Source organism: Cydia amplana, chromosome 5 (assembly GCF_948474715.1).
Source record: "Cydia amplana chromosome 5, ilCydAmpl1.1, whole genome shotgun sequence".
Classification (NCBI taxonomy): domain Eukaryota; kingdom Metazoa; phylum Arthropoda; class Insecta; order Lepidoptera; family Tortricidae; genus Cydia; species Cydia amplana.
Genome location: NC_086073.1, coordinates 20902177 through 20929083, shown reverse-complemented (window position 1 = coordinate 20929083; position 26907 = coordinate 20902177). Strand labels below are relative to the sequence as shown.

General features: G+C 39.5%; 2 protein-coding genes across 2 annotated transcripts; one reads left to right on the top strand and one right to left on the bottom strand.

Moving 5' to 3' along the window:
- The first annotated feature begins 7750 nt into the window (after positions 1-7750).
- LOC134648304 (uncharacterized) lies at positions 7751-8422 on the top strand. Its single transcript, XM_063502794.1, has one exon. The coding sequence runs from the start codon at positions 7751-7753 to the stop codon at positions 8420-8422; it is 672 nt and encodes a 223-aa protein (XP_063358864.1).
- An 8075-nt stretch (positions 8423-16497) lies between these two features.
- LOC134648303 (uncharacterized) lies at positions 16498-17912 on the bottom strand. The gene is made up of 3 exons (XM_063502793.1): positions 17679-17912; positions 16945-17214; positions 16498-16683 (listed from the first exon to the last, which is right to left on the bottom strand). Exons 1-3 carry the CDS (start codon positions 17910-17912, stop codon positions 16498-16500), a joined length of 690 nt encoding a protein of 229 aa, XP_063358863.1.
- Positions 17913-26907: the final 8995 nt, after the last annotated feature.

Genomic DNA, 26907 nt, shown 5'->3' with positions numbered 1-26907 from the left:
AGCGAAGTTGTTAAGAATTCTTACTGGTTATTTTTTCCAGTGAGTCCAGTGACACGACAACTTTTGGGTTGGCGCCGATTTCTTAAAAAGTAACCGAAATTAATAAAAAGTCAAACATAAACAGCTCTATGACTCTTATTTATGGTGAAATATTGCCAGTGTTTATAAACTACTTTTACATACTTATTTTAGAGGATTTGTGGTTTTATGTCCCATTACTGGTGCCACGTCCATTATAGGGTCCATTACTATATAAATTATTTAATTCGTTTCTTAGACAATTGTATTATCTTATCCTCTTCTTTTAACCAGCAATAAATTATTCCCGAATTAATTGCACAATAAATCCAACTGCATTCATAGTACAAGACCAGCCATTTCCACTGTGAGAAGAATAAATCTTTACAGCATTTTCTGCAGTAAAGCAGTCACGACGGGTGATATACTGCCCTGTTGGGACTTGAACCGACGGGATCATACGAGGCTGTGTCCTGGTTACAGTGCCTTCACTTCGCTATATTCTTTTGTCCTATCCCACACATTTTTGAGTCAAACATCTCAGAAAAAGGTCACTTCTGTGGATAAAACATCAATTGTTAACAACTCTGGTACATTATTATAGGTATAACGTTTTTCTTGAGTCTCAAGTACTGACTGAAAAAACCGGCCAAGTGCGAGTCGGACTCTCGTTCCAAGGGTTCCGTAGGTACATTAAGTCCGACTCACGCTTGACAGCACATTTATAATAGGTCTTCCTGTCATCTAAAGGTAAAGAATTATTTTGTGTGTTCGTTTCGGTCGACGTTTTCCGATAAAGATCTATCGACAAGTAAAATTCCGATTAGCGTTTTCTAGTTATTAACTTTTTTCGCTTGTTTAAGCCTTTTAGAATATTCACCGTGTACATTTATTTCAGGTTCAATATAACCTCCATTTCGCAACTAGGTCTGTTACAACTTACAAACAGCAAATGTTAATAAACACCTGTGAACTCCGGGAATAACGGAGCCCGCAAATAAACAGGATTACTGTGGACAAATTGGCAGCATTGTTTACTTCCAGAACCGTGCAATAACTACGAAGCTTTAGGGTGTTTGTCTAACGTATATTAGTCATACTTTGTGAGCTAAATATGTAGGTCACGTTGAACATCTTTTTGATACGATCACTTTCAGAGCATGAGATGTGAAAAGCAATTTATCGCAATAATTTGGACATAAGAAATATGGGACTTGTAAATGCGATTTCGGCATTGGTCCCATAATAAAAGTTTTTCAGTATGACTTATAAAGTCACACATTATATACCTACTTACATATACACAGTAATCGAAGCTTGATAATAAAAAAACGGCCAAGTGCGAGTCGGACTCGCGCACGGAGGGTTCCGCACCATCAACAAAAAATAGAGCAAAAAAACGTGTTTGTTGTATGGGGGGCTCTTAATATTTATTTTATTTTATTTTTAGTATTTGTTGTTATAGCGGCAACAGAGATACATCATTTGTGAAAATTTCAACTGTCTAGCTATCGCGATTCATGAGATACAGCCTGCTGGTGACAGACGGACGGACAGCGAAGTCTTAGTAATAGGGTCCCGTTTTTTACCCTTTGGGTACGGAACCCTAAAAAGAACAACCCAGGAATATAATAGAGTACTGCTGGACCCCTAAGCTACTGGTTCAATCCGCCACCAAGGTTACTAGGTTACTCAAATTACTTAGTTATTTTAGTACTTAAGTATAGTTACCAAACTTTGTAGTAAAACAGCAAAATAATAGAATTTTAGTATTAATTAATTGTCTTTAGTAAGTAGTAGTAGAGCCATTTATTCCAATAAATATTACAATTTAGTTTCCAAAACATGCAATATTTTTTTTAAATATAAATTGTCTTTATTTCTATTCCATTCTACATCCTACCATTTCTATCTAAAGGTCCATTGATCCTCGTTTCGTTGTTTGTCGACGTTTAAATAAAATTTTCCGCGCCAGTGGACGACAGAGGACGACACAGAACACGTGTGTGCTAAAGCAGTAATTTAACTCCATGCAACTTACAATTTAATAGTTAGTGTCTCCAAACACCTGTCCTATTGACGCGGAATCGGCAATTAGCTCATAGTTTAAAGCTTTATGTCTGCGAAAAAGACGTCGTCGCGTGGTAAGACTGGTACCTAATAAGGACGGACGAGCCGTGCGACGTCATTTTCCCTCTCATTGCGTAGTAGTAGTGTAGTAGACATAGGTAAAATAGGTGTGGGGAGACGCTCATTCCTCCAAGCCAATCAAAGTTAAGGACGAAGAGTTCGCGAGGATTTTCTTCTCAGCCTGACTCTGGAAAATTAATTTTGAAAGTAGATAATTTAACGTTGATTCTTGTCTTAGAGAATAGAAAGTTAGGAATGAGTAGAATCAAAGTGGGTGCCGCGTAGACGGGTGGATCGGATGGGGGGCGATGTAATTTAATAAAATGATTCCATCATAACATAATTGTATTTCGATTTTTCATAACCTAAAAATTCCTGATGAAGTGATGAAAATGTAAAGTGATGATGATGAGCTTAGCTACGTACCTGCGTAATACGTAGTCTTTGATATAATTGTATTACACCTACTCTTAAAGGTCTGGGTAGAGAATTTAACTTTATCAACAACCGACTTCCTGGTAGGGAGGTACGCTTTGCCAGGAAACAAAGGAAAGGGTAAATTTGAGCTCAAGAGGTTGTACTCTCTCTACAGTTGACCATTGGTAGCCGTTAGGGTATTTGTGTACAATGTAAATAAACAAGAGTTTATTTAATCGTATGGCGTAGTATAATAAACAGAAAACAAACAGTTATAAATTCAGATTAAGTCCAATCAGCCACTTGGTGGCCTTGTCGCTAAGGACGCTCAGGTCTTCAGGAGGTCCGTTGGCATAGCGCGTTATGGGGCAATCCTCTATAATGTGCTGAATTGTGAACAAGAGTCAAGGCACTGCTTTAGCACACGTATTACTGCGACTCGCAAACGCGGAAAATACATTGTATGTGTTTGCGGAAAAATGCCGTTTTCACAGAAAGCTTGTTTCTATTCACATACATAATTTTTCCTCGTATCTTACTCTTGCGTGTTAGTGCAAAGAGAACTCTATGGCGTTAATATTGAGGTTGTGTTTGTAATTGTTTAATTAGGTGACATGAGAGTATCGCTTGTTGTTTTTGTAGTTTTATTTAGACTGATTTTATCTTGTACCTGGCCTTGTATTATTTTGCTTAACCCTTAAACAGGCCTGACGAATTTTTTACTTTTGATTACTGATTCGGGTAGGTAAATAATAGCGTTAAAAGAAAATTAATTCTTATTTTTTTTTATTATCATTAATTCAATAAAAAAACCCGGTGGTTTTTATATGCTCTCTGCCTGTTAAAAATGGTGCTGCGTGGCACATAATATGGCCACTGCCTTGTTAGCCATACAGAGTAGTTTTAAGGGTAAGTCACGTCTTCACATGTAATCGATGAAAAAATAAAACCACAATTTAATTAAGAAAATAAGAGTTCGCGCGGATATCGTAGCTCGTAAGATTAATCGTTGAATAAATATTTAATTTAAAAACCAAAGGAAAATATAATATTATTGCGATATATTTTTCTTAGTTTGAATGACTTTTGTACTATGAGGGTTCATTCATAGTAATGAATCTTACCCTTAAATGTCATGTAAACTCCCTGCAGGGCAGAGGCCACTTATAAACCACTCGAACGTGCCCCAGACGGGCAGAGGGTTCATACGAACCACAAACTTTTAGATCGAATATTTTATCAGAAAACATTAACTAAGGTAAGTTATGACTTACTACACATACCTACATTATCTAATAATCTACCCTTAAAACAAAATACTTACAGTACTTATTTTCGGCGTAGCGAACTTATACAGCGGGAGAAACGTACAAAAACTGCCATTTGTTGTCGATTTGAACTTGACACCTGTCATTTTTTACGTGAGTTTAGTAAAAGGCTAAATATATTATTTGTTGAAAGTAAGCCTGTTCAGCTTCATTGTAGTGAAGCTAGGCTAGGGTGTTGCCGTTTCCGATAAATTGGGTGCAGGTTTAATTGGTTACGGCGGTCGCAAACTACTGAAACAACGCGCCGGGTGCCGGACTCTAGCCACATAGAACATAATAACACAGTAAAGGAATACAACTCTCCAGTGCTATGCGTTTTGGCTAGAGTTAGGGCACAGTACGAGAACTCGCATGCGAGTTTCATTACATTGCGTTACTTGATCGGTCGGCTGAGTTATAACCTCCATGGTCCGCAATGTAACTAAAATCGTATACTATAGTTCGCGCGCCGTCTAAATGAGCCCTTAAGGTTACATTCTAATTCCAACTGCAGCTGCCTTACTGTGGCGATATTACTACAACGGCACGGCATTAGTAATGGATTTAACGTCAAAATCGCGGCAGTTAAATATACGGCGGAAAACGTGACCTCACGGTCACTCATTTTATCAAGGAAATTGACATCAACGCTGCCGTAGCAATGTCGCAACAGTAATAATGAAGCTGCAATAGCCATCCGTACATCACGTTTAACTTAAACGCTTTCAGAAATGTGTTTGTTTTATATTTGTTTAGCCTACTTATTTCATTTTGTAGATAATCCAAACGTGAAATATATCTGTAAGTACTGGTTTTCTCGTACTGTGTCTTCTCTGTGCTCCCAATGTTACCCGGTTCGAATCCCAGCCTAGCCACAGTTTATTGTCCAACTTCTACGATTATGTTCGACGCCGATTTGCGCTCCCACTTTGATTCCATTATCTGCTGACGGGAAAGTAAGTGGCTTCGAGATTGTTACCATTTCTATGAGGATGGATAGACCCCTTTGTTTCCCATAAAGTTCTAAGTCATAATGTATTGTTTGCCATATTATCATTAGTCATAAAACTAAAACCGTTAACTTTTCAGGATTTTCGTCAGGTTATCCTATAGATGGGTCAGGTTAGGTTTGTTTTATGGCAATCCTGAAAAGTGACGCGATCCTGAACCAAATGAATTATGACTACCTAAATAAAATGCGGGCATACAATACATAATGACTTAAAACTATTTGGGAAACAATAGAGACGCGGATGGATATGGTCGAGTGTTTGGAAACTTCTACGTTTTGAAGTTTAAAGGTTGAATTCCAATTGCGACTGCATCGCGGGAAATGTCCATGTCAGTTTTACCTAATGATAAATTGGCATTACTCGAGGCAAATAATGCATGCAGCACAACAAGGTGTCAGCATGAAATTGCTGTGTATAAAAATTGACGTTTACCGTTTGGATCTTGTTAAATGTAAGTAGGTAAGTACCTACATATGGAGTGGATTGTACAAAATAACAAGCACCTACGCTGTTGAAGACTTTCTTTATCCAAAAAGAAAATTCGGTATTCAAACTTATGAAATCAGTCTTTGATTTGATATTATACGCAGCGCATCTATTACCTACTCATGTTTGTATGAGCGAAATGCACGAACAAGTGATGTCCCATTATTTTAAGTTTCAATATAATTGCAATCAGCCTTTTGCATTAAACAAATTTTGTAAAGTCTCAAACGGCACCCTATAGACTACCTATTTGACAAGCCTAATAGGGCCACAGACGGATTGCACTTGTATGGGAACTGCACACCAACTGCAGCGTTCCCATATTGCAGTCTGGTTGCAGTCCGTCTGTACCGGCCCTAAGTAGAAATACGATAATCCAAAGCAGAAATATAGCCAACGAAAATAAACAGGGCATTTAATTCGTCCAGTTTTCCTGCTAATTTAACTTCCTGGATTTCATTTAGCGGCGAACTTTCGCGGCAACAAGGCTAACTGTTGTCGTTGCCATTTAAATGGCATGTTGAAATGGTTATAACTTGGCTCTACGATAAATAGTTTTACTGTGTGTGTGACTGGTAGAGTCAACCATAGAGCAAAACAGAAATTCTCGAATGTCGAATGGGTGCAGTGAGAAAAATAATTCGGAAATGGGAGTCGGGATTTGAGGAGTAAACATAATATTTAAAACTTTCGCCTTTTGAACACATATTAACTCGCGTTTATAGACGGGTTTATCGCGGGGATGCGTATGTGTCGAAACGTCGGTAATCAAAGCTAATAAAATACGCGATAGACCCGTCTTTAAATGTGAGTTAATGTTTTCAAACATGTTGCTTTTATTGATTTAAAATACAGAAATAGATGCCTTCCATCATCATATTCATTAGGCATACACATTTCTGAGTAACGCGTTTCACGAAAATATCTCTCAAAGACTGACTAAAATCCACGTTAATTACCTGAAAGTTTCTCCTAAAAGCATGTTTTTAGACGTTGCATGCAAATGTGGGGAATTAATTCACTTTTGATACCTGCGAGTAAATATGGATGAGCCGGCCACTCCACGACGAATTATGTATTTCGAGTGTTAGGACTGGGGAGTTACTCACATAGACTCCTCATTTTGTTTTTCATTTGTATACAAAAGATTCCCGGTAATGCCCGGTTCTTGACAGATAAAAACAGTAGGTACCAGGAGCATTTCCTGTTTAAAATGCTCACAGGTTATTAAAAAAAGTACTCGTTAAACGTTCAATTTAAGTAGTAGCTAAGTTTGTAATGACAGAAGGACATGATGTCACGATATTGTATTGAGGGACCGACTGAAGAAGTTCGTAAAAAAAATAATAATAAGAAATTCTCGTGTAAGTGAATATTATGTATTCTTATGAGAAATAAAGATCTTTAAACCTAAAATAGTAGATTAAGCTTAACCTCGTCTTGCCTCCCAGAAACCTATAAAAATCCTTCAATGCCATCCAATCCTTACTCGTATTTGGACAAATCAAAATAATCATAATAATCATAATCATATTTATTGGTAATATCATATTACAGGTCACGATAAATACTTAAGTACATAATGTATATAAGATTCATAATTTACAATTTAACACTAAAAATACAGTACAACAGGATATGTATAATCTTATCCTACATTAAAGCAAAATAGCTCGTTATGATTATAGAAGGCCTGCCAGTTTTTCAATTTTATTCTAAATACTGACGCACTAGGAGCAGCAATTATTTCGCTTGGGAGGTGATTATAAACCTTGCGACCCATGACGTGCGCGAGTTTTTTTGATTTCACAAGTAGTTTTCCGACGCGCGCGCCGCGGGTTTCGTACCTTCGGTGAAACTCGTTACTAATCGGGGTGGACTCCACTTCACCTCGTGTGGCCACAGCTATTTGTAATATTAAAAGCGAAGGTAGCGTTAAAATACCTACGCTTTTAAATATTGGTTTCGCAGAGACAGTTTGTGGGACGCGCGCTATAGCACGTACTGCACGCTTCTGAAGCCGAAATACTCTCTCCCACTCCGCGGCCCCCGCCCAAAATTCAACCCCGTACTGCAGGTGCGCGTGTACCGAAGCGAAATAGCAGGCATAGATAGATAGATATAATATAAACATATATTATTTATGCATTATGTAATAACAGCTCACTATACCATTTCATTTGCGTGAACCTAACCGCATCTTATTTTAAGAAGAATTCAAAAACGAACTGGACATGCGTAAAGTGCACCCCCGCTGCCGCCAGTCAGACACCGTCTGCCGGGACAAATTCACCTGATAACAGTACTGGAGAGGAGCAACGTACCCAACCGGAGGACATGAGTTCACTGATATCAGAAATCCGCCTACTGCGTAACGACATGGCTAAACTTCAAACAGATTTCGCAAGTCGCTTTGACTCTTTATCCGAAAAACTTCATGCCTATGACGCGCGCATTAGCCACCTAGAAGAAAAGGAAAAGGAGAATACTCTACTTAAAGCCCAAGTTGCAGACCTCCAAAACCAACTGAATCAACAAGCTCAATACACACTGAATTCTGAACTGGAAATTATAGGCCTCCCTGAGACCCCAAGTGAGAACCCGTACCACATGGTACTAACTGCAGCGTCGAAGCTGGGAATGGTCCTCGAAGAAGAGGATGTGAACTATGCGTCGCGAGCGGGACCGCCGCGCCGCAGCGGCGATAAGAGCAACACTCAACCACGACCGTTAGTAGTGTCCTTTGTGCGGAGGGCGAAGCGAGAAGAGTTTCTGAAAAATGCGAGAACTCGGCGTTCGTCGCTTACTAGCAAGGACGTTGTTCCGGCAGAGCCTGAGAAGAAAATGTATGTAAATGAACGGCTGACTAGTGACAGTAGGCATTTATTTCGTGACACACGAGCTTGGGTCAAAGAGCACGGATACAAATACTGTTGGACACGCGGAGGGAAAATATACGTTAGGAAGCACGAAGGTGGGGACGGAAGCCCAGCCATACAGATCAGATCGAATGGAGATCTTCATAATCTGTCAGGGAAACCGGCCGGCTAACTTAAGTAAGATAGTTTATGTATGTCAGTTTATTTTAGTTGGTTTTCTCTCATTCATTACATCGATATTACATCCAATATCGAATAACTCACAAAACTCACTCACTTATACACACACACACATGACAAATACTCATAACCTTAAACACACATCGAGACCTAAAACACACATCACACAAAAATACCTAATATTGCTCTTAAGGGACACTCAGGATACATTGTGGCATTATCTACGTAGAATACTACTATTCTTATTTTTTATTATTTACCTATGGCTGCGCTAGATTTTATGACTGAAATAGACAACTCTTTCAATATTGAATGCCATACAATTACCACCCCCGAAGAATGTAGTCCCTTAATCACGAAATATAGATTTAAACTTCTTCATGTAAATATAAGGAGTATGCAACGGAACTTTGACAACTTCTTGCTCATATTTTTTAGATTAAATATTACTTTTGATGTAATTATTTTTAGTGAATGCTGGATTAACGATAACTCTACTATAAAACAAATCGATGGATACACATCCTTCTGTACCAAAAAATACATAAATAAATCCGGCGGAGTAATTGCTTATGTTCGTAACAATTGGTCACCTAACGTTACTGAACCAGATACAATTGACGCAAATTGTTTAAAGATAGAAGTTCCAAATATTTTTACCGTTCTAGGTTTATACCGGTCACCGTCATTTACTAATACCGATAATTTTATTTCATCCTTAGATCAACTCCTTAAATCAGTTAGTCGGAATCCCTGCCTTATATTAGCCGGAGATGTAAATATTAACATTTTAGAAGCAAATTCAGATGAAGAACACGTATCAAATTACCTTGAACTTCTTGCTTGTTATGGGTTACTACCATTCATTAACAAACCCACACGTGGTAAATCCTGTATAGATCACATATTCATTAAAAGTACCTATGAAGCTGAATCAATTGTTTGTTCCACTGACCTCACTGACCATAATTTGACCATGATAGGCATTAAAACAGAACGTCCGAAACAAGCAGCTCCAAAAAGATCAACGCTGAAAGTCGATTATGCAGGGCTTTATAAAGAGCTTGAATCTGTTGACTGGTCCCCCCTTGGACACACTAACTCTGTTGACAACGCAGTATCTGGCTTTACCACTATAATATCAGAAGCAATCTCAAAAAACTCCAAAGTCATTCAAATAAGCCGGTCCAAGTTTTGCATACAACCTTGGATGACGCTTGGGCTCATTAAGTGCTCAAAACAGAGAGACAAACTCCATTTTATCTCAAAACAATTCCCGAATGATGAAACTAAGAAACTCACGATAACGACTTTACTCAAGATATCGCAACTTTTTCAATAATCTTCTGAGAAAATTAAAATCTAAATACGAGAAAAAGCAACTAGCCGCTCACAAAAAGTCTCCCAAAAAGTTATGGCAAACCATTAATAAAATCACTCATCGCAATCCACCTACACCCGCGGCGCAAGATTTGACCAAAATTAAAAACAATGAAAGAGATTCATTAAACGTTTGTAATGAGTATTTCTCCTCAGTCGGTCAAAACCTCGCAAACAAAATACTCGTTCAGGAAAATGAAACGCAAGCGTCCCTAGCCAATAAGCTTAAAGTAAACTGGTCCCCATCGAACTCCATGTTCATGCCCCCCACAGATAAGCAAGAAGTCACAAGCCTCATTCAAAAATTAGACCCTCACAGTTCCCCTGGCCTAGATAACATAAATAATAAGATTTTGAAAGCCATAGCTACAGTGATTGCGGAACCACTTGTTACAATATTTAATCTAAGTATTGAGAGTGGAGTATTCCCTTCGGCTTGGAAAGTAGCAGCAGTGGTACCGATACATAAAGGAGACGCGAAAAACATACCGAGTAACTATAGGCCGATATCTTTATTAGGATCTATATCAAAGGTTTTCGAGCGAATCGTTAATAAAAGATTAGTGGCTTATCTCGAAACAAATTCACTGCTAACAAATAGACAATTTGGCTTCCGTAAAGGCTTATCAACAGAAGATGCGGTATCGTCGCTTACAAAAACAATTTCAAACCATCTGGATGAGGGTCGGGCCTGTGTCGGAATCTTTCTTGATTTAGCAAAGGCTTTCGACACAGTTTCCGTTCCCATCCTGCTGAAGAAACTGGAAGCATACGGTATTCGAGGTAAAATTCTGCACTGGTTCAATAGTTATCTAACAAATAGAACTCAATGCATCAAAATCGGCAAATACCTTAGTGACATGAAACCAATATCGTTCGGTGTACCACAGGGCAGCATTTTAGGACCCACACTATTTCTCTTATATATAAACGATATCTCGCTTGTCTCAATACAAAATGCTGACATCTTGTGTTACGCCGACGACACTGCCATAGTCTTCCACGGGCCTTCTTGGGAGGCTGTCCGAGATACCGCCGAACACGGAATTTCGCTAGTGTCAAAGTGGATGACGCAGAATCTTCTTACCTTAAACACATCAAAAACTAAGTTTCTTTGCTTCCACAAAACTTCTGCTTCATCCCCAAGATCTCTAAGTAACCTTAAAATCCATAGCCCTAACTGTTCTACCCCTATCACTTCAGTCCAACAATGCAATTGTGTCACCATGACAAGAGCCAGTTCAATCAAGTACCTCGGAATTCAAATTGATGATAAGCTTACCTTCAGGGAGCATATGATTGCTGTCTCAGGAAGAGTTAGAAAATTGATTTACACAATGAAAATGCTCCGTGAGTCCGCTGACCTTTCGTTGCTTAAAACAGTTTATTTGGCCCTTGGTCAGTCAATAGTAAACTATTGCCTGGGGAGGTATAACATCAACTAACCTTATAAAACTTGAACGAGCGCAAAGAGCTGTTTTAAAAGTAGCCTTGGGTAAGCCAATTAGATATTCCACACTTAGTTTATACCATGACGCTCAGGTACTCAGTGTTCGTAAGCTATATATAATAAGGGTTGCATTACATGTACATAAAACAGTCTTAAACCTCCCTGAATATAAGTCATTACTTACAAACCGTATATTCAAAATACCTGTCACTTCCGTCAAGACTACATTTTCACACCGCTATGCAATTTTCTTGTACTCGCGTATTTACAACCGATTAATCAGGCTTTATAAATTTCAGGAACACTCAATAATTGAAGCAAAAAAGCTACTTTTAAAATGCATGATGCACCTATCCTATTCAGAGACAGAGAACCTCATAAGGATACCATATTAATACATACATACTTGCATACTCATATGGAAAAAAAAATATTGATGCATTGTGTTCCACACGCGTACACACACACACACGTACACACACACACACACACACACACACACACACACACACACACACAACAACATATATTTTATTATAGCCTAATACACTCGGCGTCACGGAAATCGCACACCCGCGGATTTTTGTTTCAAGCCGTTATAAACGTTAATATTGTTGAAGGTAAAGTATGAGTGTGTGGGTTCACTTTAAAGAGAATTTTACCCTTCATTTAAAAACAATGCAAAACTTAGTAAAAAGTGAAAAAAAAGGCATATTTGTTAATAAGAAATAAAAATCGTATATTCATGCAAAAAAATCAACAAATTAAAAAACAATAAAATCAACAAATATTGCAATACAAATGCTTAAAACTAAACTTAAAACCTAGTGTTGCCTCCTGTGGCCTTAATTACTGCCTCCATGCGAGCCTTCATGGACCTCGCGAGAATCACGATGTGCTCTTGAGGAATAGCATCCCACTCCTCAATGACGGCATCTCGAAGGTGTTCCAGGGGTCGCAGGTGCAGGATCACGTGACCACACCTTCCGTTTTAGCTGATCCCAAAGGTGTTCTATGGGATTCAGGTCCAGACTCCTTGCTGGCCACTGCATAACGGTGATCCTAACCTGATTAAGGTGATACCGAACAATCAACGCTGTGTAGGAGCGGGCGTTATCCTGCATGAATGTGAACCCAGGACCGACAAATTCGGCGTATGGAACCACATGATCCTCCAGGATCTCTGTGATGTACCGCTGAGCAGTCATGGATCCCTGGCTCGACCACTACCGGTGCCGGAAACACAAACGAGCTCGGTTTTGCCGGCGAGGGAAATGCCACCCCAGAACATGGAGGATCCTCCTCCGTATCCGACGGTTTCTTCAAGACAGGTCTGTGAATAACGTTTCCCTTGCCTTCTGTACCCTCTTCTGCGCCTATCGTTGCAGAAAAGACACAGCCTGGTCTCACCGGAGAAGAGGACAGCCTTCCATTGGTCGACCGTCCAATCCTTGTGTTCGCGAGCAAGCTCACGTCTGATTTGCCGATGCTCTGCCGTCAATTTGGGACCCGTAGCCGCTCTATGGGGCATGATCTTCTTCTCCCGCAACCTTCTCCTTACTGTAGAGATGCTCACCACCGTTCTCCGAACTTCTCGTAGCTCCTGCTGCAGCTGGACAGCGTTGGAGAAACGGTCCCGCAAAGACGTTGACACAATAAAGCGGTCGTATCTCTCGGAAGTGCAGCGTTGTCCTCCGGATCCAGGCTTCCTGGTGAAGTTTCCAGTCCTCTGGAATCGATGAACTGCTCGTAGAACTCGAAAACGGGTTATGTTGAGCTGCCGAGCAACCGCAGACTGCGTCATTCCTAAATCCACCAGGGCTACTGCTTGAGCTGCTACTGCTTCCGTGGTATCCATTTTCTTGGGGTGTTTTCTTTCTCCAGCTGTTCCAGGATGACCTCTGTGAACTCTGGATACCGAATGACCCATATCACACTTTTACCCCCCCTTTTTATACCTATCCAAGGTAACGCAACTAGCGACCCTTACAACGCGTATTCTAGGTGTTCTTTCAGAACGCCATAATTTCGTGATTATTATTATTTTTTCCGAAAATGCTTTATTCATGTTTTAAAGCTTATTAATTGTGCTTTTAAATGATATTAATATTGATAGGGTATAAATACATATGATAAGAGCTATATTAGCTTGAAACAAAAATCTGTGGGTGTGCGATTTCCGTGACGCCGAGTGTATTAATATTTACTTTGTCAAGTTAAGAGTCAACAACTTCTTTATTTTGCTTTGTCTTTATTTATCTTACTAAATTCAATAACCACTGTCTAGCATTATAATTTAGACTTAGGTACCTATTGCAATAACTAATGTATAATACCTACCTATTTCAGCTCTCTAATAATACTTTCTGTAATAACTTAATTTAAAATTGTTACTCGTTTTACTAGCATTATTGTATTTAGGTATATTATCTTTCTCTCCTCCACGGGACAGGCATTGCCTAGTGTGGAGGTCAGTAAAAACTGTATCCATGTGAATATTTTTCGGAAATAAACGATTTTTATTTTTTTATTTTTATTTTATTTTTACTTACAGCCGCGCCCACAGATTTTAATTGTACATACTCGTAGACGGTACCAAAAGTAGCGGTCGCATTCATGTTAAATTTAATTGGCGGTCTTAACTGCTCTGTCTATTGTGCAAGTGATCTGTGATGAGGACTCAGGCCTCATGAATCAAAGATGGCGGCTGTTGTTTTAACCTAGCACTTCTAACAGAGCATAGGACCGTGACGGGATTGCAGTGCAGAAATCGGAATCTAAATCCTGCCATCTGAATTGGTATAGGTACTCGTAAATGTAAGGTGTTGAGTATGAAATGGAATAAGTATCATAGATATTTGTAACGATAAGTACCTATACCAGTTTTAAACTACTCCGCAACTGCAGCTATTTTAATGTTGCGGCGTCATTTGTTGCTGTCGCTGTCAATTTCCTTGATAAAATGAAAGATGGAATGAGCATCATAATTGTGGCAGGGATGTGGCGACGAGGGTAACACATTTTATCAAGCAAATTGACAGCAGTAATGACGACGCCCTAACAATAAAGGATGACTCACGTTAGACCGGGCCGTGTCTTACTTGCCGGGCCGTGTCGGTACTTTTCTATGAAGGATGACCGGTGATCACGTGATGCTTTCCATAGAAAACGAAGCTCCGGAAGCCGCGGCCCGGACATGGCCCGGTCTAACGTGAGTCATCCTTAATGCAGACTTTACAGTTGACATTCGAAAGTCACTTTAAAATTAAAAGAATGCAAAGTTCCAGAACAATGTACAAAAGAAAGCGAAACAGAGCCCAACGCGTCCAGTAAACAAACATAAATTTGTCGAACATGCAACCAAAGATGAACGCTATGTCGCTTAGTGTAGCCGATACAGGCATTAGTCAACGGCGACAAAGCGGCGACTGCGATCGGGACAAATGGGAGATAGCGGGGGACAAGGCAGAGGTTGCCAGCGGGGCCATACCGCGATAAGTTATGTACGGCTAGTCTTAACCGCGGTGAGGTTATATACTAAACCAGGGGCCCGTTTCTCAAAAGCTTGTAACTTTTTGACAGCTCATGTTAGAAAGCGACTTCCACTTGTATTACAAGTTACAAGCGGATGTCGCTTTTTGACAGCTTTTGTTAGAAAGGGACTTCATCCACTTGTATTACAAGCTTTTGAGAAACGGGCCCCGGGCATCAACTAATCACTGGCGACAGTGGCGACATACACTCGACTGCAAATATCAACAAATAGGAGATAGCGTGGGATACAATCGGGCCGAAAGCGGGGTCAAATAATAAGATCTTCATAAGTGGCAAAAATGCGACTGAGAATATCAGGAAAATGGGAGACGGGTGGGCAAGATAGGGGCCGCAACCAATTATGATAGTTGTAGGAACCTATATCGACAAATGACAATGGAAAAGTAAAGAAGTAGATAATATCTGCATGACGAGTGTGGCTGTGTCATATCACCATCCTCGCTTCAGAGGTATCACAAGTATTTCAAGTCATTTTGGAATATCTTAAATAATTATTAGTGTTGGTAGTATTGATCAGGAGGTGGGTGTAAAACTTAAGCGCAAGCGCACAATTTTATTGTAAACATTATTTAAAATTTCTAATATCATAATTCATAACTTGTATTAATAGGTACTTGCCGATGCAGCCAATCCTGGCTAGACAACTTTAATCCAAAATTTTAACGTTTCAAGTAGTTGTAGCCCTAAATTCTTATGACTTTGCACCACGCAACCCATCGATCTTCGTGATACCTCAGGATATATCGAGCTCGAACAGCTCTCCCTGAGGACCAGCTGAAAGGTCCATGGATTTTCAGCAAGGTCTGTGAGAACACTGCGTTTGCATAATGCTTACATGCTTAGGTTGTGTGGAAACTGGGACTAGGTTCTTTGTCGAGAGGAAATACTTGGTAACTTACAAATAAATACTTAGTTTTCCATAATTTATGTATTATTGATTTAAGGATGACTCACGTTAGACCGGGCCGTGCCCGGGCCGGAGCTTCCGGCGCTTACTTTTCTATGACAATGACAGGTGATCACGTGATGCTTTCCATAGAAAACGAAGCGCAGGAAGCTCCGGCCCGAGCACGGCCCGGTCTAACGTGAGTCATCCTTTACGCTGTGTAAATTGACACACAGGTCAATTCTGTAAATAATCAAAATTCTAGTAAACTACTTTTACTTTAAGTAATCTGTGTCTAAAAAAACCAAATTCAACTAAACTATTTTCAATCGAACTGAAATGAGTTCAGTCAGCGAATGAAAGTAGTTCAGTTGAATTTGGTTCGCAGATACGTCAGAATGAACCAAATTCTAACAAACGAAGGGTTCTCGAATGAGCAATGTTTATCCTAATGACTCGGGTTTCCGATCCAATAGAAACGGAACTGATTGGCCGCTGACCACCCCTGACGACTTGAACATTTTATTACGTCACTCTTTTGGGGAAGTGATAAGGGGATTTCGAATAGTTCAAATACTTATTTATTTGTATACACATTTGTTTGTATTATGTTTACATTAATGTAACAAATCAAATTAAAATTTACGAATACTAGGTACATAAAATTTGTCATGCTGTCATGCCACATGAAAATAAGGAACATGTACCTACTGTTCGTATAAGCAGTAGCAGTAATACCGCAACAGCAATGCAACTGTGGTTAGAAACTGAATGTTACCTTAATAATAAATAATAATTACTCATTAGTCTGCCGATACTGGCAGGAGCAGCAGCTAGGGAAGAGCAACTGCCGTTCAACCATCCCGCCGCCGGCGTTCAAAGTCGGCGATTTGCGATAAACGAACTTTTGCTTGCAGCTAGCCGTGTACCCGGTGTAGAAATGGGCCACGTTGGCGCAGGGCGCATCAACTGGCTTGCATATCTGAAACGAAAATATTTGTTTTATGAATAATTTAGCTTATATGTATCGCTGGGCACCTATGGTATTTTTATAATTCAACGAATAATTACATACTTACCTACATTTTTTCGGGACATGTTGATTTTGTATTTATCTCGGCCAAAATGGGAAGCTTTTCAAACCAATAAAATTTTATTGAAATATAACAAAAAAAATCCACAATTCAATATCGATTTAAAATGATATCAATAAAATTGTATTTTAGAATGAGTGTGGTTGTACCATCGCCCACACTGTTAACTGACAGTTCGTAAACCTTATTACAAAAGGCATAAGGTCCACCGATGGACAGTTAAGAGGGTTGCTGTTTGTATGCTTTACCTCAACGACCATGGTTTGCACCGGCTTGTTCATTTGGTTTACAACAAAGTGCCATTTGCCATCTTTATCCCGAGCCGCGTGAGGCACGTAAGTCCTGCGCTTGGACTCGCAGAGATCCTGGTCCTCATCTCCTGCTCTCGACAACGTTTCGGAGGCGTCGAGCTCCTCTCCCTAGTATTAAAATGATTATTAGAATCAGCCATTACTTTTCGGAAATACAAATAAGTTAAAAATACCGATTGGTAATCCGTGAAATAATAACGTGTCACTCGACAAGTGTTTCGGCCCTCTATGAGGCATCATCAGGAGATATTGGAAATGTTAACAGTCTTATGTCGAGTCGAGTTTTTTTTACTTTTCGTGGTGGTTTGTTATATTTATTTTTGTGTCGGGAGTTGGTATTTACAAGCCAGCACGTTATTATTTCACAGATTAGTCCTAGAGTGGCGGCCACGAACAGGAAAGCGTAGTGTCGGACGACCACTAACTAGATGGACTGATGATCTCATCCGGGTTGCTGGGATAGTGCTAGAGATTGCGCCCTTCCACTGTATGGCGGAGTCATATATCCAGTTGAGGTCCGTGGCTGATAGGCAGACAGATTAGCAAAGTAATAAGTTTTTGTTTAAAATAACCTCGTATTTGTCGAGCGCTGGGCCTAGTTCTTGAATGATAGCGTCGACGTGTTCTGTCGGATAATCGGGTAAGTTCTCGCAGATTCCCGTTTTCAAACACTCTTCCGGCACGTTCGGGACGAATTCCTGGGACGACACAGTCGCAAGCACGGCGAGCAAGAGCAGGCAAAAAAGGGGCGACATGGTGGCGACGGCGGGAATGGAGTCGGCGGCGCCGACCCCGTTATATATCATTACATGGATAAAAAAATGCAAGCCGTGGCTAACTTGAACAAGTCAGATCAATTTTATAGTTCAATTATTTTTGTTTAATATCATAATTTCATGGTAGAAAAGAAATAAAAAATTGCAACGGATATAAAAAAAAACATTGAACATTGAAAGATAGAACAAGCGCGTCAGCAATGCGGCAAAGGCTGCAATAAATTTATCAAGTGAATTAATAGAGTGCAAAAGCCCGCAGTAACGCAGCAGCAGTAATTCAGCTACAGCAACGTTGCTGCAGTCTCTATCCGTAAATTACCTTAAGTTTACTATTTTTAGTTTGACGAGTAGATACCTAATTTACGACGTTGTAGATTTAAATTTAAAAAGTCTTGCTGCACTACGGAACCCCGAAAAACAGCCGAGGCGGTATGCCTGGGTTTCCATCGGCATTTTAACTCCAGTTATGAATATTGAGGGCACTTCAGCGCTGGCCAGACGGAGCAGCCTCGTTACTACGAATCATTCAAATAGTTAATTATAGTAGAAGAGGCAATTCGTGTTATTAAAATAATTTAGATGTCATTGAAGGGTCCCTTATATTATAAATAAATAAATATCACGAACAAAAATATTATAGGACATTATTACAAAAAGTCCCACAGTAAGCTCAATAAAGATTGTGTTGTGGGTATTGTATGTACTCATTACCTCCATACGCGCTAAACTTGTGAATCATAGTTGTAATATAGGACTACAGTGGGGTAAATAATTAATTTGTCATTAAAGGGTCTAACGCGATTAAATTTCATTATGTTACCTTTTGTACAAAACGCGAGAGTTTAAAGTCTTATACAGTTGGGTAATTTTACGGTATTGGCTACATCCATTTACGTGAGAAGACTGTGCTACCTGAATCCAAACAGCAGCTGCATCGAGAACGACTCGTGCGCTTTTAGACGAAGCTCTCTAAAATAAAAGGAACTAAACATATCGACACTCTTCGGACTTAAGCTCTTTCAGAACGAGAAAGTTTAGTTTTTCAGGCGCGCCAGTAAATTAATTTAAGGCCTCAATTTTAGCTTTCAAACGACGAAGTGTTTTGAAGAGTGCATGTTTAAGTAAAATAGGTAACGATTCTTTATAATACAGTGAGAATTTTAGTTATAGCTCATGCGAGTCTGGCGTTCACTTGGAAACTAGTCTCAAGAGTTGGCTTAGGTATTCGTTTTTACGAAAGCCACTGTCATTTATTTTATCTGACTAACCAATCCAGACCGAAAAGTAGGCCTTTTTGGGATTATTCCGGTTTCCTCACGATGTTTTCTTTCAATGAAAAGCGATATATTATATCGTAGTTCCGAAACTGGTACGAGCCAGGGAACCCGAGTACTCTGGATTGAAAGTCGCGCGTCATTACCGCTAAGAATGCTAGACTACCAACGCTTCACAATGATAATAAATTATTGTTAAAATATTTTTGCGATATGTTTGACCTTCGCAAACACATTGGACACGTAAGTACTTACTTATCAATTTTATCTACGGCGAATAGTCGGCGGAACAGAAATTCAATTTGGATGCATTTTCTATGCTCGGGCGATTCTCCTATATTCGAATATACCGTCACTTTCTGCGTCGAATTAATTTTTCATTCTTTCCCCAGTTCTATTAAGGATTCCCTTGGATGCAGGTGTAGGTGTATTTAATTGTAGAGAGAGATACTAGAGATATAAGTACAAATATGTACGTCAGTTTATATGGTCAAAGTGTTAGATAGACCTACCACAGACAGTTCTGACGGTCACACTAAGTACTTATATCTCTAGCTAATGCCTAGAAATAGCGACGGAATTTATATTGTATATAGACAAAGCTCTCAATACGTTTTTGACTTCGAAAAATGGTCCATATAACTGAAGCTTATCTGACACATAAAACTAAAGGTTACCCCTTCTATGGAGAAGGGGGCATGTATACCTACCTCGCCCGCATTAAAAATTAAAATTAAAGAACAGCCGTTTTATGAATACTCGTAAAAAAACTCATCTCATCGATCAATCGATTTCATTTACAGTTATGTTCAGCGATTGGTCACTCTCAATATACGTAATTGGTTAATCTCAATTTAATAGTGAATCTTGCTCTTACCTACTTAATTTCGTAGAGGCGAGCACTTAAGTATCAAATTCGATTTAATTATAATATCGATACTTTTTTTATTTGCGAGTCTTGGAACTACGCGCTGTATAACGGAGTCAGCGTTGCCAGCGCGCCCTCCCCGCCGCCGCCGCCGCCATGTCGCCGCTCGCTCGCTCGCTGCTCGCGCTCGGCGCGCTGCTCGCCGCCGCCGGCGCCGGGAGAGAACAAGTATTGTTTGGTAAGGGAACTCCCAAACTAGCGTTTTCAGAGCGTCAGCGTCTAGTCAACTCTATGGCTGTTGTTCGACGCAACGTTGGCGCAACTAGACTAGACGCCGCCGACGCTCAAAAGACTCTTAGGGTCTCTCTACATTGTTAAATAATTTGCGTTTTCTAAGTTAGGGTTTCTAAGCGGCTAGAGGTTCACCTGGTAATAAATATTGGCACAGAGATGAGCAAAAAACAAGCAGATTTAATAAAAAAACATCATTGCTGGTTGCAGGTCTTAATTCGCCACATTTCACCAGGATGAATGAAGTGACGCTGAGCCCACAGGGAGGTTGGATAAAAACCAAAAATGTGAGTGAAACATAATTTTACTTCAACTCAAAAGTAGCGACTAAGGTACCCACCCCCACACCTTGACTTAATGTGACATAACATAAGTAAGGCCTGACCAGTGGTCATACTAGTGGAAGTCCCTTTCTAAGAAAAGCTGTCAAAAAGTGACATCCGCTTGTGTAACAAGTTACAAGCTTTTGAGAAACGGCCACCTAGTAATATATGATCACGCGCCATATTGCGGAATTTCATTAGAACTAAATGTTTCATACTAAACTGAACTATCACCATATACATAAGAATAACAGAGCGCCCTCTTGACAATGATCATATATTTCTGGTCGGGCTTTATTTGTAATTTAACCGAGATGTGTTTAAAAAAAATGTAGTTGGGTTAAGTTTTTCAAACAGTTGGGTAACTTTCCATGTAACGTTTCATTGTTTTTTCACAGTACTGTTCCACCGCACCAAAAGGCGCCGAAGTGGTCGCCAGCAACTCTTACTACGACCGCGCGCCCCACATCGCCGGCACAATCCTGAGCATCAGCGTGACGTGCACTCCTCTGGGACCTTACACTACGTGCAAAGACAATATCAAAGTCAATGTCACACAGTTTTGTTAATATAAATGTTGTTTAATGTCTAAAGATGCATTATTTTACAGTACTGTTCCATCGCACCTAAAGGCGCCCAAGTGGTCGCCAGCAACTCTTACTACGACACAATCCTGAGCATCAGCGTGACGTGCACTCCTCTGGGACCTTACACTACGTGCGAAGACAATATCAAAGTCAATGTCACACAGTTTTGTTTATATAAATGTTGTTTAATGTCTTATGTCAGTACTGTTTGACCGTACCTAAACGCGCCCAAGTGGTAGCCTGCAACTCTTACTACGACCGCGCGCCCCACATCGCCGGCACAATCCTGAGCATCAGCGTGACGTGCACTCCTCTGGGACCTTACACTACGTGCAAAGACAATATCAAAGTCAATGTCACACAGTTTTGTTAATATAAATGTTGTTTAATGTCTAAAGATGCATTATTTTACAGTACTGTTCCATCGCACCTAAAGGCGCCGAAGTGGTCGCCAGCAACTCTTACTACGACCGCGCGCCCCACATCGCCGGCACAATCCTGAGCATCAGCGTGACGTGCACTCCTCTGGGACCTAACACTACGTGCAAGGACAATATCAAAGTCAATGTCACGCAGTTTTGTTGATTATAGGTATTTGTTGTTAAAATAGTTAAAATTACAGAATAAGACAAATTATTCTTAGCTTATTGTGGCTCATAGCGCCACATGTGAATTAATAATGAATAGCGCTTTATGAACCGCATTCAAGAAATAAATAAATGATTGATTGATTGATTGAATAACGCTGTTGATACCTAATGTATTTTTGGTTAGTACCAATCAGCGTGACATGCCATACCGCTGGTACCTACCTTACTCAGCGTGCATGGATTTAGGCGAATTTCTAACAAAATTACATCAGGCTCAGTTTTTTTATTCCATATAATTGCATAATATTATTTTCACCTCAGCAGCTCGAACAAGGGTACTTTGATTCTTAAAAACAGTGAGCAAAATGCGATTTTGCTCACTGAGTGAGACAAAATGACATTCAAGTGACCTTTATAGTCAAATGTCATTTCAACATGCGGGGTCTAATAAAAGTTCGAAATACTTGGGTTCTATTATCTCTGTCCCTTTCACACTGTTAGCAAAAAGAAACAGACAAAAAAAAGTTAAAACGACATTCAACAGTATATTCACGGTTTATAATAGACCCCCGAAAAACTTCAGACCGCATCGTTCCAAACCACGTACGAGTATGAATTCTTAATAATTAATAAATAAAAATAAAGTTTAAGATTTGATTAAAACTAATAAAATACTATATTTTAGGTATTTTATTGTACAATTAAAATAACGAACTCAAAAAATACACAGATCATCACGCAAAATTAATTATTTTACTTTTATGAATTTCTACCATAGTTGACAAATAGTACGTATCCGCAATTCGGACCGTATCTTACAAAGATTTTTTTTACAAAAAAAAGTTTGAAGTGTCAGTTAATGTTTGTTATTTCTATATTATTTTAATGGAATTTATTATTACGTTTTGTTTTTGTGTTCCATTGCGGTAATTAAACTTAATTGTTTGTATATCTTAAGAAAACATGAGTGCAGGTATTAAGTGATGAACAAGGATTACATTTTTCAAGTTGTCTAATAGGTATGTTCTCACTGCGCTGAGGTGAAAAATGTTGTGTACTACACGAGATCAAAGTTATTTACATCTCGTGCGCTTTTGAGTCCCTTACTACGCTCAAGATTCTATTATAGAATCTTTCGCTTGCACGGGACTCAAAATAAGCACTCGAAGAAATATCAAACTTTGATCACTTGTTGTACAAATAACTATTATCTCGTTCTCCGAAATCTTAAATTGAGTAAAAAACAAGTGCGAGTCGGACATAGCTTAAAAGATAATCTTGGAATCATTTTAGATCCCTCGTAACATCCATCCTACAAAACTTAAATGGGAAATAATCTCAGTCATAGATGCAGTCTCGCTCTCTCTTATATTTCACAGCCAAGGAGGGAAAGGGACAGAGAGATCTCGTTTTTCAGAGGGTCCTGATTTATGGGTTACCTGCAGAATTTATAACGGCTGATAAATTCCTGCCAAATTGAGCCATAAATAAAATGTATCTCGCTAAGGGAAGCTACACTACCTTATGTTTTTGTGACGCGTAGGTAGCGACGAAGATAATATTATATCAAGATATAATGCATATAATATATAATATCTGGGAGACCGAGCTTTGCTCGGAAAACATATAAAATCTCAAAAATGTTATGTTTTCCCAGAGATAAGACCTAGCTACATCGATTTTTCGCCCCCGAAAACCTCCATATACCAAATTTCATCGAAATCGTTAGAGCCGTTTCCGAGAGCCCCGAAATATATATAAATAAATAAAAATGCAAGAATTGCTCGTTTAAAGGTATTAGATAGAATAGGTATACTTGGTCAAGCAAATCTTACCAGTAGAAAAAGGCCGCAAATTAAAAAAATCGCGGGTTAGCAACACTACGTTTGAATAAATTGTTCTAAAATCGCGTGTCAGTTATTATCCGTGAAACTGTTTTGTTTACATTTCATCGTTGCTCGATGTACATTGCTGCCATATTGCTGCTTTTTGCTCGTTTCCTAGGGATAGGTACCATACTTTGATATGCTTTACATTGCTAGTGACATATCCAACTTGACAGACTATACTTGGTACCATTTCGTACCTTTGTCACAGTGACAAATGTGACAATAGTAATGAGCTCCCTAGCGACTTTCATATTGTTTGCCACTGTGACAATGTACGAAATGGTACTAATAATTAAATTCTTTGACTGTCTGGACCTATCTCTACCAATCTTTACATACATATCCATATCCATACTTAATATTATAAATGCGAAAGTGTGTCTGTCTGTCGGTATGTCTGTCTGTTACCTCTTCACGCTTTAAACCGCTGAACCGATTTAGTTGAAATTTGGCATAAGGATATTTAGTCACGGGGAAGGACGTAGGATAGTTTTTATGTCGGCAATCTTCCTTAGAGAGTGAAAAGGGGGGATGGAATTGAGAGAATTAATGAATTGCCTGATCACTGATTGAAACTTATGCTCAAATTGAATGATTGCTATTACACTTTATTCAGGCGCTATGCTTATATTAGCTGTTGTACTGATTCCACGCAGACGAAGTCGCAGGCAAAAGCTAGTTATTAAATAAAGTCACTCCGTATCGATTTTGACCAATCGCTTTTCGGCAAAATAAAATATCGTGAGAAATCTATAACTATAGTGTCTGTAATGATTCTTGGGATTAGCCGATTTTTGCCGAACATACCCCAGGCCCCAAGTAAACCGTGAAATATTTTAAAAGTATCTATTACTCCCTTGGGACTAATACCAGGTATATAACTGACTATACGCCTACGTCGAGTGACACCCCATTTTGAGCTATTGTGACAAAAAAAGGAACAATAATACAGCGTGAGTGATGCGTCGTTATTACTTAGGCGGCTCGTTTCGGCGTCAATTTGTTACGAGAGATGGGTGCTTGTGTTCAATTTAGGGCTTGTTAGGGTCCCGTGGATAAAACGGGAAATGGAACCTTTAAAGTTAAGGATGACTCACGCTAGACCGGGCCGTGCCCGGGCCTAGGCGTCCGACATGTCATTTTCACATGGTCGGTGATCACGTGATGCTTTCGATAGAAAACGAAGGGCCGGGAGCTCAGGCCCGGCCCCGGCCTGGTCTAGCGTGTGTCATCCTTTAAGTATTATCTAAAAGAATAGGTATCTAAATAAATGTTGTACCACAATGCTTAGCAATAAAGGGAAAACTCACTATCTCGGGTCAGACTCGAATACACCACAGCTTTTGCGTTGGTAAGTCATGTACAGTCGCCATCAGATATATCCGAGCGGCCAGGATGTTCACAATATCTGAACACGAACTCTAACGCCCTGACAATAGAGGCTTGTTCACATATTTGTGAGCACCTTAGCCGCTCCGATATATCTGATCGCGACTGTACACACAGCAACACACAGACCAGTCCATCGGTGGACCTTATGCCTTTTGTAATAAGGTTTACGAACTGTCCGTTAACAGTGTGGGTGATGAAACTCTTAAAAAACACATTTGAATTTTTGAAATGGATTGACCCTCAAGTACCCTAACCTTTAATTTGACCAGGTATTTTGAACCTTATGTCTCTTTGATATGGTTCAAAATCTACACGAAAACGGATGCCCCCTTAGGGGTTAAAATATCCCGTGTAATATATGTCAACCTATCGGTTCGTCGGCCTGCAATAACCATCATGAGGTAGGTAGAATCTGTTCGGAAAGAGAAGAGTCGTGGAGTATATTGGGCCCCATACATTCCACGACTCTTCTCTTTCCGCACAGACTTTACCGATATTTTTATAGCGGCAATTTGGGCTAATTCGCCATAACCCTCCATATCGCGGTTATATCGCTTATCGCGCTATAAAGCATCGCGCCCAATCGTCACTGGGCGACGTTAAAATTTTATTATACTGCAATTTGAGGCCTGAGACAGTGGATGATGTTAAAACAGTACGTAAAACTTAAAAGTTATTGACCGTATCTCGCTTTTAAGCTTTTAAATACTTACACATAATGATTATAAAGTAAAAAATAAAGCTGTGGATGTGCACTACACAAAAGGTCGGAACACTTTTGAAGAAATATTGCATCAAAAAGCGGAAATAAAAACGTGCTCTCAACTTTTATAGCACATACATTTGCTAGTTAAGATAAGTCTATGATAGTAAAAAGCTCATTTTTAAGAATTAAAAGATATAGAAATTTAAATGGTTTAAATCAATATTCGCGAGAGGCGGATTGCCGACCCTTGCTAACCAATATGACGGTTGACAGGCCAAATGTCATATGTCAGTTAGCTTCGCGCGGGTGTCTTGCACGCACTAACCTGTGTGGACAAGTCTAAGTGGAATGAAATAATTATATTATGTATTATGTACGTTCTCAAAGAAAAAGTATTCTTTGGCTACCCAAAAACATTTTGGTTGTCCAAGTTGACGTACTGTTCGCAGTACCCGGTTAAAGTAAATCGGCGTAACGTCGTAAATGTAACGAGGCGGTTAAAGCCGGTTCCGGTGACATCCGGCACACGACCCGACAAGTACGCCGGATAATGTACACGGGAATTGATCCTGGTTGTTTATGTGAGTAATATGGGATATTTAATGGCGTTGTTTAATCTTGAAAGACAGCTTGGATTCCAAAAAGCAGATAAATAAAGGTTACATTTGGATGGACTCCAGCAGAGTTAAGAGCCCATCAACGTGCACACTAGTGCCACTGCTAAATAATCGTGATTATTAAAATTTTACGAAATATGTACATGTACGAAATATGTAAAAAAGGGGGCCGCTACGTACTGTATCTTGTATTATAGTACTTACCTTTTGAATACATCAAACTAGTTTCTATGTAGCTTGATTCGTCAATCTATGCGTCGAAAGTTAAAACGGCCGATTTTGTTTTGAGTTCACAGATTGACGAATCCAGCAACATGGAAACTAGTTTGATGTAAGTATTCAAAAAGCGGCCAAGTGCGAGTCGGACTCGCCCATGAAGGCGATTTATGACGTATTAAAAAAAAACTACTTACTAGATCTCGTTCAAACCAATGTTCGGTGGAAGTTTACATGGTAATGTACATCATATATTTTTTTTTAGTTTTATC